We start from the raw sequence: 17,874 nt of genomic DNA on the forward strand, positions 1-17,874 counted from the left end.
GTTGAGTTTTTTTGTAAAGTATTTTGTGAAGAAAAAATAAAGATAAATGCAAATTATACAAAATTTATTGAATAATCACACAAGTTTTTTTTGAGTGAATAATATGAACAAAAAATTAAATCCTTGGATTTATGAAATTCAGATTTAATGGATTGGATTTAAAATTAACTTTAATCCAAACTAAATCCAGAGTGAATAATATGGCCGTTAAACAACAAAAATAAAATCCCATTGAAAACTTGACATTTGAATGTCAAAAAATTTTAAACGTCAAACAAAAACCTGTAAATTTGTGGTGTGAACGCTTTTCAGGTTTTTGAAAACTTTTTGCCATAAACTGCGTTTTTGGGTTTGGTGTGAAAAGGCTATAGCCAGAACTATAATTGTCGGATCGTAGTATGCAAACGGAGGGGAACAGCGCTCGCAACCGCATTCGACGGATGAAAACTTGTGGAAAATACAAAGAAAACAACAACAATTGACTTCCGACAACAATAGCTTCCGACTCCATCCGCCAATTATGGTTCTGGCTTATTACTTTTCCGTATTTGTTCACATTTGTTTGGTTTTGGTAATGGAGTAACCAAACGGACCTATTTGTGTACTATCTGGAACCATGTCTGGAACATACCTTTCTACGGGATCTTCCCACGTAACGTTATAAATGTCAACGAATCAGCACTTCAGCACCACTAGCAAGCAAACCAAAACAACTTTTTTTTTGTCAAGAATAGTGAGTGTATTCCCATAAGTATAAAACAAATTAAATATTTGTAATTCTTTATTCTAAATTACTCTGAATCTAAACAAATAAAATGGATTTTACAAATTTCTTAGTTCGAAAGGTTGAATTAAATCTTAATAATCAAAAAAAAAACAGTCAATAATTTATACTTCCAATAGTGCCCACCAACAGCAATGTACATTCCAAATTTTATCACTTTCGAAGAAGAGGAGCGCATTTTAACACAAATCGAAAGAACCCCAAAGCCCAAATGGACTCAGTTACTAAATCGACGCCTTATAAATTATGGTGGCATACCACACCCAAACGGAATGATATCCGAAGAAATTCCACCATGGCTGCAGGCTTACATAGACAAAATCAATAATTTGGGTGAGTACTAAAGTGTCGATAAAAAAAGGCAATCTCTTTACTTCAATTGAATTGTACAATAAAATGCAGACTAATTACATTTTGCAGGTATTTTTGAATCCGAAAAAGCTAATCATGTCCTAGTGAATGAATACCTGGCTGGACAAGGAATCATGCCGCACACTGATGGTCCATTGTTTCATCCAATCATCACTACGCTATCGTGTGGTTCGCACACAATCCTCGAGTTTACAGAGCGGCAAAAGTCTTCAGAAACTGATGAAGCTCCATCACCTAGAGACATTAGATACAAATTGCTACTTGAACCACGATCTTTACTGATTCTAAAAGACACATTGTACTCGGATTATCTGCATGCGATTAATGAGTGCAGCGAAGACACTCTCTGTGATCGAGTTTGTAATTTCGAGAATTGTGAGGCAGCCTATAAAATGGGTGACAAGATGACCAGAAAAACTAGAATATCGTTAACCATTAGAAATGTGCCAAAGACTTCAAAGCTGAAAATTAAATTTTAATAAAAAGATTAGATTTTACCTATATTCAGCCCGCGAACTTTCTGGTAAAAATACGACAGGATATATTTCTCCTAACACAAAAAAAGAAAAAATATTCCATTATTTGAAATAAAGTAAATAGTGGAGTAACTAAAGCTAAAAAAATGGCAATATTAGGGAATGATGATCTTTTTTTTCAAACGTGAGTAATTAAAAATAATCAGTAAATAAACAAAATTATTGAAAAAATTTTAACATGCCCTTTGTAAAACTTTTTCGTAATCTAAAATGCATTTATTTTTCACATTTTTCTGGCCTCATTTATTATGATTTGAAATTAAAAAAGGAAATGTCAATATGTATAATATTTTATGAAAAAAATTAAAAAGTATTTCATTTTCGAAGAACTTTTTTTAATAGATGTTTTAAATATAGGATGTTTTTAATAACCGAATTTATATAGTAAATAATTTTCTACTACAAAAAGTAATTAAAATTATTTATTTGAATGTAAACTTAAAAATTGCTAACCGAGCTGACGGCCATAGCCGTTGTTTTTGTAAACTCTGCTTAGAAAAGTAGAATAAAAAATGAATTAAACCGTTTTGTAATAGAAGTTTTGAAAAAAAAAATAACTATTTTTTTTAAGTTCAACATTTAAATATAAAGTTATTTTTTCTTCATTCAATAGCCCTTATTGTTGAACGTTAAATAGCTTAATAAAATAAATAGTTTAAAGTTCTTATTTGCCAAGGTCTTTGAGTAAATCAATTATTTCAATGCAAAAATTCAGTTTTTATCAAAAATATCCCATCAAGTTTACGTAATTTTGATTTTTTTTTTAACTGTAATATCTTTGCCACCGGGTACAAAGGTGTTAAGTCATAAATGATAGTTTGCCAGAAAATGCGATTGAAGTTGAGCTAATGTATGAAAATTGATGCATTTTTGAGCATTGATCGTCTTATTTTTGTAGGAAAGAGTTGCTCTAAATTTATGTTTTTGATACCAAATAAAAGAACAAAAAGAATTTATTCTTATTTCATCTAAACCCGAAAAGTGCAATTTTGTTACTTAACCCCCCTTGTACCAGGAGGCAAAGATATATATAATGAAGTCTTTTAAAATAGTAAAAATCAATTTAAAATCAATCCTGGCAAGCTAAAAAGTATCTCTAAATTTTGTTTTAACTAAACTAAAAGTCCTATTAATCTACTATGATGCATAAAAATTATATATAAATTTTGTTTTAACTAAACTAAAAGTCCTATTAACTCTTAAAGAAGAAAAAAAAAAAAAAAAAAAAAATACTGTAAAAGATTCAAGCAATTTTGCCACTCGGGCAGACGACAGATACAGCTGTGTTCAAAATAATAGTAGTGCCTGCAACAAAATAACATTTTTTATATTTACGGTGCTTCTATGGTTAAAAATTTAATTTCTTTGATGTCAAAGTTTGTAACGGTCAATTACTAATAAATGTATCGTAATTTTAAAATGAAAAAGAAGGTGCCAAATAATTTTTCATTGATTTTTGGTTGTTCTTTCGAATTTGACCTGTTCAAAATAATAGTAGTTAAAGTTATTTTTTAAGAATTTAAAAGCGGTTTATAACTTAGAATATTTATTTTTGGTTTAAAAGTAAGTACTCATATAATTTGAATAATTTTTCAACAAAAAACGATTTGTTTCGGTTTTAATCTATTTAAAGTTCGAAGAGCAAAACACTGCAGTTCGGATAAAGGAAACTTATACGAAAGCTGCTTGAAGAAGGGAAAACCTACTTGGAAATTCAAGTTTATATTAGGATGCTCCCCTACAATGGTAGCCTATGCAATAAAGTCAACGAAAGACCCGAAACGCGCGGTAAAAAAAGAAAAAAGACCGCCGTAGATGACAGGCGTATTGTCCCGACGAGGAAAGTTGAGCCTTCTGCATCGTTGTTTCACATCCAGAAGGCTTTAAGCCTGGATTGCAGTGCAGTGCACATTCGGAGGCGAATGTTAGACACTAATTTGTACGCTTGAAACCCACAAAAAGTTCCGCTCTTAACAAAGAAATATGTTAAAATACTAAAATTTTCGACCCTCCATGTTTAACTGTTTTCGTCGTATACTTTGGAACATAATCCGTATTGGGTGGACGTCGGACGTATTGTGGAGATCCAGTACCACCAAAAGGGACAAATATGCTGTCATCAGTAAACAATATGTTACGCCATTACTTTGCTGGCCAGTTTATGTGGTCTTTTACAAACTGGATACGCTTTTTAACATGTTTCGCTGAACTTTTCGTGGACTTCAAGCGTACAAATTAGTGTCTAACATTCGCCTCCGAATGTTCACTGCACTGCAATCTAGGCTTAAAGCCTTCTGGATGTGAAACAACGATGCAGAAGGCTCAACTTTCCTCGTCTGGACAATACGCCTGTCATCTACGGCGGTCTTTTTTCTTTTTCTACCGCGCGTTTCGGGTCTTTCGTTGACTTTATTGCATTGGCTACCATTGTAGGGGAGCATCCTAATATAAACTTGAATTTCCAAGTAGGTTTTCCCTTCTTCAAGCAGCTTTCGTATAAGTTTCCTTTATCCGAACTGCAGTGTTTTGCTCTTCGAACTTTAAATAGATTAAAACCGAAACAAATCGTTTTTTGTTGAAAAATTATTCAAATTATATGAGTACTTACTTTTAAACCAAAAATAAATATTCTAAGTTATAAACCGCTTTTAAATTCTTAAAAAATAACTTTAACTACTATTATTTTGAACAGGTCAAATTCGAAAGAACAACCAAAAATCAATGAAAAATTATTTGGCACCTTCTTTTTCATTTTAAAATTACGATACATTTATTAGTAATTGACCGTTACAAACTTTGACATCAAAGAAATTAAATTTTTAACTATAGAAGCACCGTAAATATAACAAATGTTATTTTGTTGCAGGCACTACTATTATTTTGAACACAACTGTATGTCATGCCTTTAAATATTCAAGTTTTTTTCTCAATGACTTTATGTAAAAAATTATTATATTGAGTAAAGATCTATCTATCTATCTATCTATAACCTTTTCGTCTTCGGAATTCAAGTTATAATATTTATGGCCAAAAAAATTTTTTTAAACAAATTCATATTTTACTACGAAAAAATTAAAAAAAAATTGATTTAAAATTTTTAATAACATTTTTTTTTCCAAAATTCTGAGTTTAGGACCATTCTTTCAAAAACTCTTAACAAAATTTTGTGGATTTAAATTTTACAGATAAAAATGAGATTCTGGGTTTTTAAAAACGTGTATGTAAATATTGTGGGTGTTGCCGTTGTGTTCAAAATTTTTTTTTTTTTTAATACAGTTTCTGAGAAAATTGCATTTATCGCTTAAAGGATGGAAGATTGTCTCTTATTCCCAAATATTTTTTTTCCTTAAATTAAATTAAAAATTAGAGAATCTTTTGGTATCATTTATTTTATGAAATTTAAGCAAATAAAATGGTTTTATTAAAAAAAAAATGATTTTAATTTAAAAAAGCAATACGGCAACATCGGCAATTTTTAACCTATAGACTTTAAATTACTTTTAATTACCGACGTTTGAAAAAAAAAGATCATCAAAATCAGAGCTGTTCGGCCGGGTTCCCTAATAATTTGCTTTAGTTACTCCACTAAAAGGAAATTTTTGTTTCGCGAGAGAATTGATTGTGTATTGAGAAGCTTAACAACACGAATTACTTCAAAAGTTGTGTAATTCATTTTGTTTACCTTTGTGATTGTATGTCGATGTCGACCTATGTTGTACCTAATTGTTCTTAAATATTTATAATGTATTAATTTTAAGCCCGATGAATGTTGCACAAAAAAATAAACATGCAAAACGTGTTTATTTGTTTAGAATTACTTTTTATTAAAAGTTCACATGAGTATCACATGAACAAGATTCCAGCCGGAAAAGTTGAGTTTAATTTTTCCCATAGTTATGAGTTCCGACGAAAAGTTATTCCACGTATTTTTTTAACAAAAGGAAGTTGATAGCTCTTTTTTCATTTAAATTTTGGTGGTGAATAAGAAATCAGTTTAGCGAAAAATGTAAATTCCCTTTGAAGGAAACTCACAATTACGGGCGAACTAAAAAAATGATGGAAAAATGTAGCATAATGATACTCAATGGACCTTATTCAAAGGTGCAGCAAAGGGGGGTGGGGGCGACTGCCCCAGGTGTCATCCTGCAGGGAGTAGGAATATACATATATACATTATATATCTTAGAGAATTAAAAACAAATTTGAACATTGTATCTGTATGTACTTAACCTACGTACCTTTAAGTTCCAATTTGCACAAAAAAACTATCGGCTTGTCCAACTAACATTTTTGCTTCCGAGTTTTGAGCCCAAGGGGCTATTCGCACTTATAAAGCTGGTGTACCTACCTACTAGCCACGGTTAGAAAATTATCAGTAAAATGTCTTGATTGACTTACCTACTCGTTTTTTGTTTTATATTGTGAATTTCCATTTGCCATTAAAAATCAATAGGAAATTTTTGATCTTTTGTCCAAAAACACCGGGAAATACTGGTATCCCATATCTTATTTGTTAAAAACTATCATTTATTTTTGATCTGAGATCAAATTTCCAAGAACTCGATTTTGAACAAGATTTAAACCTATTTGCACACGAACTTTCACACAAAGCTGTAGTTGACATTTATGTGAATATTTGTTTTTGTAAGTTCCACGGTAGAAAAATTGTTCAAACACGGTTACCAATAAATAAAAATCAATTGGCAAATAATGGCAATAGCCATTTGCCACAAGAGACCAATGGATTTGATAAAAAAATCCTTGTTTCAAATAGAAGTCGGCATTAGGGCCTGGCTACACAGTGTTGTGCCCAATCAAGTTCCAATTTACATATTTCTAAATATTTTCTGACAGAAATTTAAAAAAATAATTGACAAAGTTCGAGACCAAGTTCGACTAAATGCTAGTGTTTAAAAATAGCGAATTTTCTAACTTTTTTACTTACCTAGAGTGACCAACGCTTTCAGGCGGCTTAAGTCCATTATGGATTTAGGACTCAACCAACAAGCTCTTTACTTAGCAAGCTGCTTCCAGTTTCGCACGCCACTTGCGCGCGTCACCTTAGACGTCCCTCTGGGTTTTAGTGGAAGACTTTCCGGCCGGAGCATTGCTGTCCATGTCCATGCCATAGCTATCTTGGGTGCTAAACTTTTACTTTTTGGCTAAGTTAATGTAACTAAAAACGCGTACACTTCGATGTTGTATCTTGTTCTCTAATCACCATCAATGCATACGGGACCAAAAATCGCCAGAAGAACTTTTCTCTCGAAACAATCCATGCCTCTTGACCATATAGCAGAACTGGGATGATTAGAGACATTTTGAGCACATACACATAAACTCGATTTCGGTCAACCATTTGAAATTATTTGTTTAAAAACAGAAATCCTTATCAAATATATATTTTCAAATGGTTGAGAAATTGCACATAATTTGTTAACAATTTTTTTTTTCATTCACTTAGTATTGAAGTATTTTTAATTATTTTGTTCAATAATTGCACAAAGCAGAACACAAAACAATGCGAGAACATAGTAAATAAAAAAAATTGTTTATGAATGCAAATTTTGCTGGAACGTGTGCCAATTTCTTGTGTTCCCTAAAAGTGGCTACTCATATAAATGTTCCCTACGCAGGTTTGCAAAGGGGGAAATTATACACAACACATCGTCGCCCGAGAGTTGTTTTGTCGTAAACGCCAAAATGGACTTTTTTAAACTGGATATGTAGTAATAGGTTTTAGAACGTTCTCTTTTCATTTCTGTTATCAGATTTGTCCTATCGTTTACCGTTACTGAGATAATTAGTGTGCATTTTGTCGTATATCCACAAAATAAGCATTGGATTAGCGTTGGTTTGTCGTAAGCGCCAACTTTTGGCGTTTACGACAAAAATTCTATGTATTTTTCAGCTTTTTTTTCTTCAGTATTGGTTTGTCGTACGTCGTACAAAACCGATACGGTAGAAAATTTCGAAAGAAATTTTAAAATTGTTTTTTCTTACATGTTTGTATATATCCGAAATAGAATATTAACAGATATAATATACCTACTAGAAAAGTATTAATTGAAAATAAGGACTTCATGTGCAATAGGGACAACGACTTTAAAAACTATGGGCTGCATTAAGCTCTGCGCTACTTGAGGTTTTGCTCTATTCCTAGAGGTGCAAGGAAGAAAAAAGTGCATTTCAGAGACATCTCAAATGTTGTGTTTAATTAATGGTTCTTGTCGTTTGTTCCTGCCGCAAGTATCTTGACCTCACCCTCGGTCGCAAGAACCGATCTGACACAATATGGAAGTGGGTGTGGCTCATAAATATGTACACTTGTTGATCTTCTATCAAAAACACAAGATCAACAAGTCGACCGTCGGTCGCGGGCGCCACTTCGTTCAAGCGCGCTGTCTTGAAAGAAGTGAAAAAAGGTTGCGGTTTTATTGTTTTATTTTTGTACACTTATTGATCTTGTCGCTTCGTTCACGAGCGCTGTCTTCAACGAAGTGAAGTGAAAAAAAGGTCGCTGTTTTATTGCTCTTGTATCGATCACACAAGATCAACAAGTCGACTGTAGTCATGGGCGCCTCGCCGTGGCGCCTCTTTGTTCATGCGCGCTGTCGTGAACGAAGCGAAAAAGGGTTGCTGTGAGTTTTGTTATTGCACCCGCTCGCAAAAACACCTGCTGGTCGAAAATTATTTTTTTAAGGCGCCATTGTTCTTCGCGAAAAAAAGGTCGCTGTTTTATTGTTTTATTGCTGTACACTTATTGATCTTGTATCGAGCACAAAAGAACAACAAGTCGACCGTCGCACATAGGAGTATTCTGGTCGAAAAGCTGGACAAAAGTCGATTTTCTAAAAATCAAAATTTTGAATTAAAGTTTTTACAAAGCGGATGCTAAATATACATGGGATCATACAATGCACTTCTTTTTTTTGTGGTTAAGTGTTTGGTGTGTCAAAACAAGTTCAAAGTCAGCTGTTTATTTTCTGGAAATTTTTTTGTAATTTTTGCTGATTTGGTGAGTATATTTAGAGATTGATTGTGAGCAAGTGTGCTTTCAAACATTAAATTTTCATATGAAAAATACAATTGCAGGTATTAAATAATAATTAAAGAGTAGTTATGGAAATATTAAATTTTTTTTTTTTGAGTAAATGACAGTGGGAAAAGAGTCTGCCACATATAGATATTTTTATTACTTTTTTTTAAATTCTAAGTGTTTTGTTATAGTATTCCCTCCTATTCTGCTTCGATACATAGATTTATGATAACTTTGACTATTCTTTAAATTGAATATCAAAAAATTGGGTGCGATTTTTTGCGATTAACAAAATAATTTGCGAGTGAAATTTTCACTTTTAGAAAAATCACTCATACGCCCTACGTTTAATTTTAACTGGTTGTTAACATTTTCCAGAAATTTTTTTATTGATATTAATGCATTTGGATTCACAAAGCCTAAAAATCACAATGGTTCCATTCTAGAAGGTCTAATATTTTAGATAATTAATTTTTTCACATTTTGGGTGTATTAAATTTCATACTATTTTTTTTAGTTTTTCTTCTCACAAGCGTTTTTAAAGTTTTGCTGAAAAAAAATTATTTCCTTGCATAAATAATAATTTTTAGCAAAAATAATTAGTTTTACTTCAAAAAATAATTTTGTCCAGGTTTTTGATCGAAATACTCCTATGTGCGTCGCGTCGGTGGCGGGCGGCGCTTCGTTCTAGCGCGCTGTCTTGAAGTGAAAAAAGGTCGCGGTTTTATTGTTTTATTTGTTGTTTCTTTCATGTTTCATAGTCATAGAATGGCTTTTAGTTTTTGTTAAAAATTTTTTTTTTTAATTTTTTTTCCATGTTTATGGTCATATTTATTGTTTTATTCTTTGTTTTTAATCTATTTATTTTACTACTATGTAATAAGAAACTATTTTTTAAATGTTTAATTAATAAATAAAAACGAACTGTGAAATTTGAAAATTTACTTTTTTATTTGTCTTGGTATTGGAATGTCGTACGTGCGCCTACTTTGTCGTACGTGTATGGGATGGAAAAAAAGTTGATTTTGGTGGCGTTTACGACAAACTGATTTTGGGTAAAAACCCCGATAATTTGAAAGCCAAACTAGATGTGACAATTTTGACAACATAAATATAAAGAAGATATCGCATAAAATATTCTATTAAAAATTAAAAAAAATCTATCGGCCAGTTTTTTTTTATAGAAGCTCAAACCTTAAAATGCGTTTTCCCAAAATTCCAAAATTGGCGTATACGACAAAACAATTCTCAGGCGACGACATATAGAATCACAAAAGAAAAATCAATCTCTTGGCAGCATCTTTTATTTTCACATCCCGGATAAATGGAAGAATAACGAAAGTTTAACTGTACAGTCTAAAGAATAGTCGCAACCTGAAAACGCTTTCATTTGAGCAGCACACAAAACTCTATTATGTATGGCAGAATTAATCATTTTAACAACCTCCCAACCGATATAAAAAGTAAAAATAGCCATTTTAATTTTTTTAAAATCAACTTTTTGAATTTTTTTATGCCATTCGTTTGTGATTCGTTTGTGACTGTTTGTGACAGCAATAAAAAGTGTTGTGACTCGCTAGTTTTTTAGTTATTAACAAATTTAAAAAAAAAAGTACCAGTTAGCCATTTTTTTTTTTCAAAACTGAAATAGTATGGAATTTTTTATACTCATTCCATCAGAAATCGTTTGTGACTCCCGAATATATCAATAAAATCGTTTGTGACAACTTAGTTTTCGAGAAAAATAAGAAAAACTAATTAAATTTCACCACACTTTCATTTTGTTTATCAATATGGGCGGAGCTATGCATAGGATTCATGATGCTGAGGTGAGTTTTTATACTTTGAGGTGAGCAACATGTTGCAAATGTATACAAGTATAGAAGATTGATTGTAAGCAAAAACTACTGTTGTTTCTACTTCAATGAAGGGAAATGGAGTTTGAATTTTTAATTTATAAATCAAAATAAGTCAGCGACTACCATTTTCATCTAAACTCTTATGGCTTAACCTTATCTAATATTTAACTTCATTCTATTGAAAATTGTTAACATATTTCGAATTCACTAACAAAATTGTTTGTGGTTTAACAAATTGTTTGTGATAGCCTATTTTCCAAAATCTTTCTGTGGCTGGTCTAAATTTTTACTCATTCCATTTAAAATTGTTTAAACTAATAGAGTTTTCTAAAGAAATCGTTTGTGACAACCTAGTTTGTTTGTGATAGCCTATTTTCCAAAATCTTTCTGTGGCTGGTCTAAATTTTTACTCATTCCATTTGAAATTGTTTAAACTAATAGAATTTTCTAAAGAAATTGTTTGTGACAACCTAGTTTGTTTGTGATAGCCTATTTTTCAAAATCTTTCTGTGGCTGGTCTAAATTTTTACTCATTCCATTTGAAATTGTTTAAACTAATAGAATTTTCTAAAGAAATCGTTTGTGACAACCTAGTTTGTTTGTGATAGCCTATTTTCCAAAATCTTTCTGTGGCTGGTCTAAATGTTTACTCATTCCATTTGAAATTGTTTACACTAATAGAATTTTCTAAAGAAATCGTTTGTGACAACCTAGTTTGTTTGTGATAGCCTATTTTCCAAAATCTTTCTGTGGCTGGTCTAAATTTTTACTCATTCCATTTGAAATTGTTTAAACTATTAGAATTTACCAAAGAAATCGTTTGTGACAACCTAGTTTGTTTGTGATAGCCTATTTTCCAAAATTTTTCTGTGGCTGGTCTAAATTTTTACTCGTTCCATTTGAAATTGTTTAAACTAATAGAATTTTCTAAAGAAATCGTTTGTGACAACCTAGTTTGTTTGTGATAGCCTATTTTCCAAAATCTTTCTGTGGCTGGTCTAAATTTTTACTCATTCCATTTAAAATTGTTTAAACTAATAGAGTTTTCTAAAGAAATCGTTTGTGACAACCTAGTTTGTTTGTGATAGCCTATTTTCCAAAATCTTTCTGTGGCTGGTCTAAATTTTTACTCATTCCATTTGAAATTGTTTAAACTAATAGAATTTTCTAAAGAAATCGTTTGTGACAATCTAGTTTGTTTTTGATAGCCTATTTTCCAAAATCTTTCTGTGGCTGGTCTAAATTTTTACTCATTCCATTTGAAATTGTTTAAACTAATAGAATTTTCTAAAGAAATCGTTTGTGACAACCTAGTTTGTTTGTGATAGCCTATTTTTCAAAATCTTTCTGTGGCTGGTCTAAATTTTTACTCATTCCATTTGAAATTGTTTAAACTAATAGAATTTTCTAAAGAAATCGTTTGTGACAACCTAGTTTGTTTGTGATAGCCTATTTTCCAAAATCTTTCTGTGGCTGGTCTAAATTTTTACTCATTCCATTTGAAATTGTTTAAACTAATAGAATTTTCTAAAGAAATCGTTTGTGACAACATAGTTTGTTTGTGATAGCCTATTTTTCAAAATCTTTCTGTGGCTGGTCTAAATGTTTACTCATTCCATTTGAAATTGTTTACACTAATAGAATTTTCTAAAGAAATCGTTTGTGACAACCTAGTTTGTTTGTGATAGCCTATTTTCCAAAATCTTTCTGTGGCTGGTCTAAATTTTTACTCATTCCATTTGAAATTGTTTAAACTATTAGAATTTACCAAAGAAATCGTTTGTGACAACCTAGTTTGTTTGTGATAGCCTATTTTCCAAAATTTTTCTGTGGCTGGTCTAAATTTTTACTCGTTCCATTTGAAATTGTTTAAACTAATAGAATTTTCTAAAGAAATCGTTTGTGACAACCTAGTTTGTTTGTGATAGCCTATTTTCCAAAATCTTTCTGTGGCTGGTCTAAATTTTTACTCATTCCATTTGAAATTGTTTAAACTAATAGAGTTTTCTAAAGAAATCGTTTGTGACAACCTAGTTTGTTTGTGATAGCCTATTTTCCAAAATCTTTCTGTGGCTGGTCTAAATTTTTACTCATTCCATTTGAAATTGTTTAAACTAATAGAATTTTCTAAAGAAATCGTTTGTGACAACCTAGTTTGTTTGTGATAGCCTATTTTCCAAAATCTTTCTGTGGCTGGTCTAAATTTTTACTCATTCCATTTAAAATTGTTTAAACTAATAGAGTTTTCTAAAGAAATCGTTTGTGACAACCTAGTTTGTTTGTGATAGCCTATTTTCCAAAATCTTTCTGTGGCTGGTCTAAATTTTTACTCATTCCATTTGAAATTGTTTAAACTAATAGAATTTTCTAAAGAAATCGTTTGTGACAACCTAGTTTGTTTGTGATAGCCTATTTTCCAAAATCTTTCTGTGGCTGGTCTAAATTTTTACTCATTCCATTTGAAATTGTTTAAACTAATAGAATTTTCTAAAGAAATCGTTTGTGACAACCTAGTTTGTTTGTGATAGCCTATTTTTCAAAATCTTTCTGTGGCTGGTCTAAATGTTTACTCATTCCATTTGAAATTGTTTACACTAATAGAATTTTCTAAAGAAATCGTTTGTGACAACCTAGTTTGTTTGTGATAGCCTATTTTCCAAAATCTTTCTGTGGCTGGTCTAAATTTTTACTCATTCCATTTGAAATTGTTTAAACTATTAGAATTTACCAAAGAAATCGTTTGTGACAACCTAGTTTGTTTGTGATAGCCTATTTTCCAAAATTTTTCTGTGGCTGGTCTAAATTTTTACTCGTTCCATTTGAAATTGTTTAAACTAATAGAATTTTCTAAAGAAATCGTTTGTGACAACCTAGTTTGTTTGTGATAGCCTATTTTCCAAAATCTTTCTGTGGCTGGTCTAAATTTTTACTCATTCCATTTAAAATTGTTTAAACTAATAGAGTTTTCTAAAGAAATCGTTTGTGACAACCTAGTTTGTTTGTGATAGCCTATTTTCCAAAATCTTTCTGTGGCTGGTCTAAATTTTTACTCATTCCATTTGAAATTGTTTAAACTAATAGAATTTTCTAAAGAAATCGTTTGTGACAATCTAGTTTGTTTTTGATAGCCTATTTTCCAAAATCTTTCTGTGGCTGGTCTAAATTTTTACTCATTCCATTTGAAATTGTTTAAACTAATAGAATTTTCTAAAGAAATCGTTTGTGACAACCTAGTTTGTTTGTGATAGCCTATTTTTCAAAATCTTTCTGTGGCTGGTCTAAATTTTTACTCATTCCATTTGAAATTGTTTAAACTAATAGAATTTTCTAAAGAAATCGTTTGTGACAACCTAGTTTGTTTGTGATAGCCTATTTTCCAAAATCTTTCTGTGGCTGGTCTAAATTTTTACTCATTCCATTTGAAATTGTTTAAACTATTAGAATTTACCAAAGAAATCGTTTGTGACAACCTAGTTTGTTTGTGATAGCCTATTTTCCAAAATTTTTCTGTGGCTGGTCTAAATTTTTACTCGTTCCATTTGAAATTGTTTAAACTAATAGAATTTTCTAAAGAAATCGTTTGTGACAACCTAGTTTGTTTGTGATAGCCTATTTTCCAAAATCTTTCTGTGGCTGGTCTAAATTTTTACTCATTCCATTTAAAATTGTTTAAACTAATAGAGTTTTCTAAAGAAATCGTTTGTGACAACCTAGTTTGTTTGTGATAGCCTATTTTCCAAAATCTTTCTGTGGCTGGTCTAAATTTTTACTCATTCCATTTGAAATTGTTTAAACTAATAGAATTTTCTAAAGAAATCGTTTGTGACAATCTAGTTTGTTTTTGATAGCCTATTTTCCAAAATCTTTCTGTGGCTGGTCTAAATTTTTACTCATTCCATTTGAAATTGTTTAAACTAATAGAATTTTCTAAAGAAATCGTTTGTGACAACCTAGTTTGTTTGTGATAGCCTATTTTTCAAAATCTTTCTGTGGCTGGTCTAAATTTTTACTCATTCCATTTGAAATTGTTTAAACTAATAGAATTTTCTAAAGAAATCGTTTGTGACAACCTAGTTTGTTTGTGATAGCCTATTTTCCAAAATCTTTCTGTGGCTGGTCTAAATTTTTACTCATTCCATTTGAAATTGTTTAAACTAATAGAATTTTCTAAAGAAATCGTTTGTGACAACATAGTTTGTTTGTGATAGCCTATTTTTCAAAATCTTTCTGTGGCTGGTCTAAATGTTTACTCATTCCATTTGAAATTGTTTACACTAATAGAATTTTCTAAAGAAATCGTTTGTGACAACCTAGTTTGTTTGTGATAGCCTATTTTCCAAAATCTTTCTGTGGCTGGTCTAAATTTTTACTCATTCCATTTGAAATTGTTTAAACTATTAGAATTTACCAAAGAAATCGTTTGTGACAACCTAGTTTGTTTGTGATAGCCTATTTTCCAAAATTTTTCTGTGGCTGGTCTAAATTTTTACTCGTTCCATTTGAAATTGTTTAAACTAATAGAATTTTCTAAAGAAATCGTTTGTGACAACCTAGTTTGTTTGTGATAGCCTATTTTCCAAAATCTTTCTGTGGCTGGTCTAAATTTTTACTCATTCCATTTAAAATTGTTTAAACTAATAGAGTTTTCTAAAGAAATCGTTTGTGACAACCTAGTTTGTTTGTGATAGCCTATTTTCCAAAATCTTTCTGTGGCTGGTCTAAATTTTTACTCATTCCATTTGAAATTGTTTAAACTAATAGAATTTTCTAAAGAAATCGTTTGTGACAACCTAGTTTGTTTGTGATAGCCTATTTTCCAAAATCTTTCTGTGGCTGGTCTAAATTTTTACTCATTCCATTTAAAATTGTTTAAACTAATAGAGTTTTCTAAAGAAATCGTTTGTGACAACCTAGTTTGTTTGTGATAGCCTATTTTCCAAAATCTTTCTGTGGCTGGTCTAAATTTTTACTCATTCCATTTGAAATTGTTTAAACTAATAGAATTTTCTAAAGAAATCGTTTGTGACAACCTAGTTTGTTTGTGATAGCCTATTTTCCAAAATCTTTCTGTGGCTGGTCTAAATTTTTACTCATTCCATTTGAAATTGTTTAAACTAATAGAATTTTCTAAAGAAATCGTTTGTGACAACCTAGTTTGTTTGTGATAGCCTATTTTTCAAAATCTTTCTGTGGCTGGTCTAAATGTTTACTCATTCCATTTGAAATTGTTTACACTAATAGAATTTTCTAAAGAAATCGTTTGTGACAACCTAGTTTGTTTGTGATAGCCTATTTTCCAAAATCTTTCTGTGGCTGGTCTAAATTTTTACTCATTCCATTTGAAATTGTTTAAACTATTAGAATTTACCAAAGAAATCGTTTGTGACAACCTAGTTTGTTTGTGATAGCCTATTTTCCAAAATTTTTCTGTGGCTGGTCTAAATTTTTACTCGTTCCATTTGAAATTGTTTAAACTAATAGAATTTTCTAAAGAAATCGTTTGTGACAACCTAGTTTGTTTGTGATAGCCTATTTTCCAAAATCTTTCTGTGGCTGGTCTAAATTTTTACTCATTCCATTTAAAATTGTTTAAACTAATAGAGTTTTCTAAAGAAATCGTTTGTGACAACCTAGTTTGTTTGTGATAGCCTATTTTCCAAAATCTTTCTGTGGCTGGTCTAAATTTTTACTCATTCCATTTGAAATTGTTTAAACTAATAGAATTTTCTAAAGAAATCGTTTGTGACAATCTAGTTTGTTTTTGATAGCCTATTTTCCAAAATCTTTCTGTGGCTGGTCTAAATTTTTACTCATTCCATTTGAAATTGTTTAAACTAATAGAATTTTCTAAAGAAATCGTTTGTGACAACCTAGTTTGTTTGTGATAGCCTATTTTTCAAAATCTTTCTGTGGCTGGTCTAAATTTTTACTCATTCCATTTGAAATTGTTTAAACTAATAGAATTTTCTAAAGAAATCGTTTGTGACAACCTAGTTTGTTTGTGATAGCCTATTTTCCAAAATCTTTCTGTGGCTGGTCTAAATTTTTACTCATTCCATTTGAAATTGTTTAAACTAATAGAATTTTCTAAAGAAATCGTTTGTGACAACCTAGTTTGTTTGTGATAGCCTATTTTCCAAAATCTTTCTGTGGCTGGTCTAAATTTTTACTCATTCCATTTGAAATTGTTTAAACTAATAGAGTTTTCTAAAGAAATCGTTTGTGACAACCTAGTTTGTTTGTGATAGCCTATTTTCCAAAATCTTTCTGTGGCTGGTCTAAATTTTTACTCATTCCATTTGAAATTGTTTAAACTAATAGAATTTTCTAAAGAAATCGTTTGTGACAACCTAGTTTGTTTGTGATAGCCTATTTTCCAAAATCTTTCTGTGGCTGGTCTAAATTTTTACTCATTCCATTTGAAATTGTTTAAACTAATAGAATTTACCAAAGAAATCGTTTGTGACAACCTTGTTTGTTTGTGATAGCCTATTTTCCAAAATCTTTCTGTGGCTGGTCTAAATTTTTACTCATTCCATTTGAAATTGTTTAAACTAATAGAATTTTCTAAAGAAATCGTTTGTGACAACCTAGTTTGTTTGTGATAGCCTATTTTCCAAAATCTTTCTGTGGCTGGTCTAAATTTTTACTCATTCCATTTGAAATTGTTTAAACTAATAGAATTTTCCAAAGAAATCGTTTGTGACAACCTAGTTTGTTTGTGATAGCCTATTTTCCAAAATCTTTCTGTGGCTGGTCTAAATTTTTACTCATACCATTTGAAATTGTTTAAACTAATAGAATTTTCTAAAGAAATCGAAAAGTATATTTAAGTTTACGGAAAAAATAAATTCTCAGTTTTATTGAACATTGAAATTTTTCATTATATCATGTTTTCTTATATTTATACTTAAAAACATATTTTCAATTTTCTTATGAAACATAAATAGAAGAGATCTCAAAATTGTGATAAATTTAAAAAAAATGCATGAAATAGCGTAATTAGAGGTCTTAAAGTGTGTTTTACTAAATTGGCATTTTTTGGACTTTGTTCTCAAGTTTTTTGATTTTTTTGTAAAGAATATGAATTTATGAGTTCTAAATCTTAAATCTAACACCTTTTTGACATGAATTTAGCCCAAAAAATGAAAATTCTATTTTAACGATCATTCTTGCCGTCATTTTGGAGCCGCCATTTTGAATAAAAAAAAGTTGGCAGCCTTTTCGTATTCTCCATACTATAATCATTCAGTGTACCAAATTTCATGACTTTTCGTCCAGAAA

The 17,874-nt window shown here is 30.5% G+C and overlaps 1 protein-coding gene across 1 annotated transcript; it reads left to right on the top strand.

Annotated features, from left to right (window-relative positions):
* The first annotated feature begins 390 nt into the window (after window positions 1-390).
* On the top strand, window positions 391-5,491 carry LOC129920945 (alpha-ketoglutarate-dependent dioxygenase alkB homolog 6). The gene is made up of 3 exons (XM_056002503.1): window positions 391-845; window positions 904-1,117; window positions 1,205-5,491. The coding sequence occupies exons 1-3, from the start codon at window positions 816-818 to the stop codon at window positions 1,633-1,635; spliced, it is 675 nt and encodes a 224-aa protein (XP_055858478.1). The 5' UTR covers window positions 391-815; the 3' UTR covers window positions 1,636-5,491.
* The last annotated feature ends 12,383 nt before the right edge of the window (window positions 5,492-17,874 follow it).

The sequence above is a fragment of the Episyrphus balteatus genome, chromosome 1, assembly GCF_945859705.1.
Source record: "Episyrphus balteatus chromosome 1, idEpiBalt1.1, whole genome shotgun sequence".
Taxonomy (NCBI): domain Eukaryota; kingdom Metazoa; phylum Arthropoda; class Insecta; order Diptera; family Syrphidae; genus Episyrphus; species Episyrphus balteatus.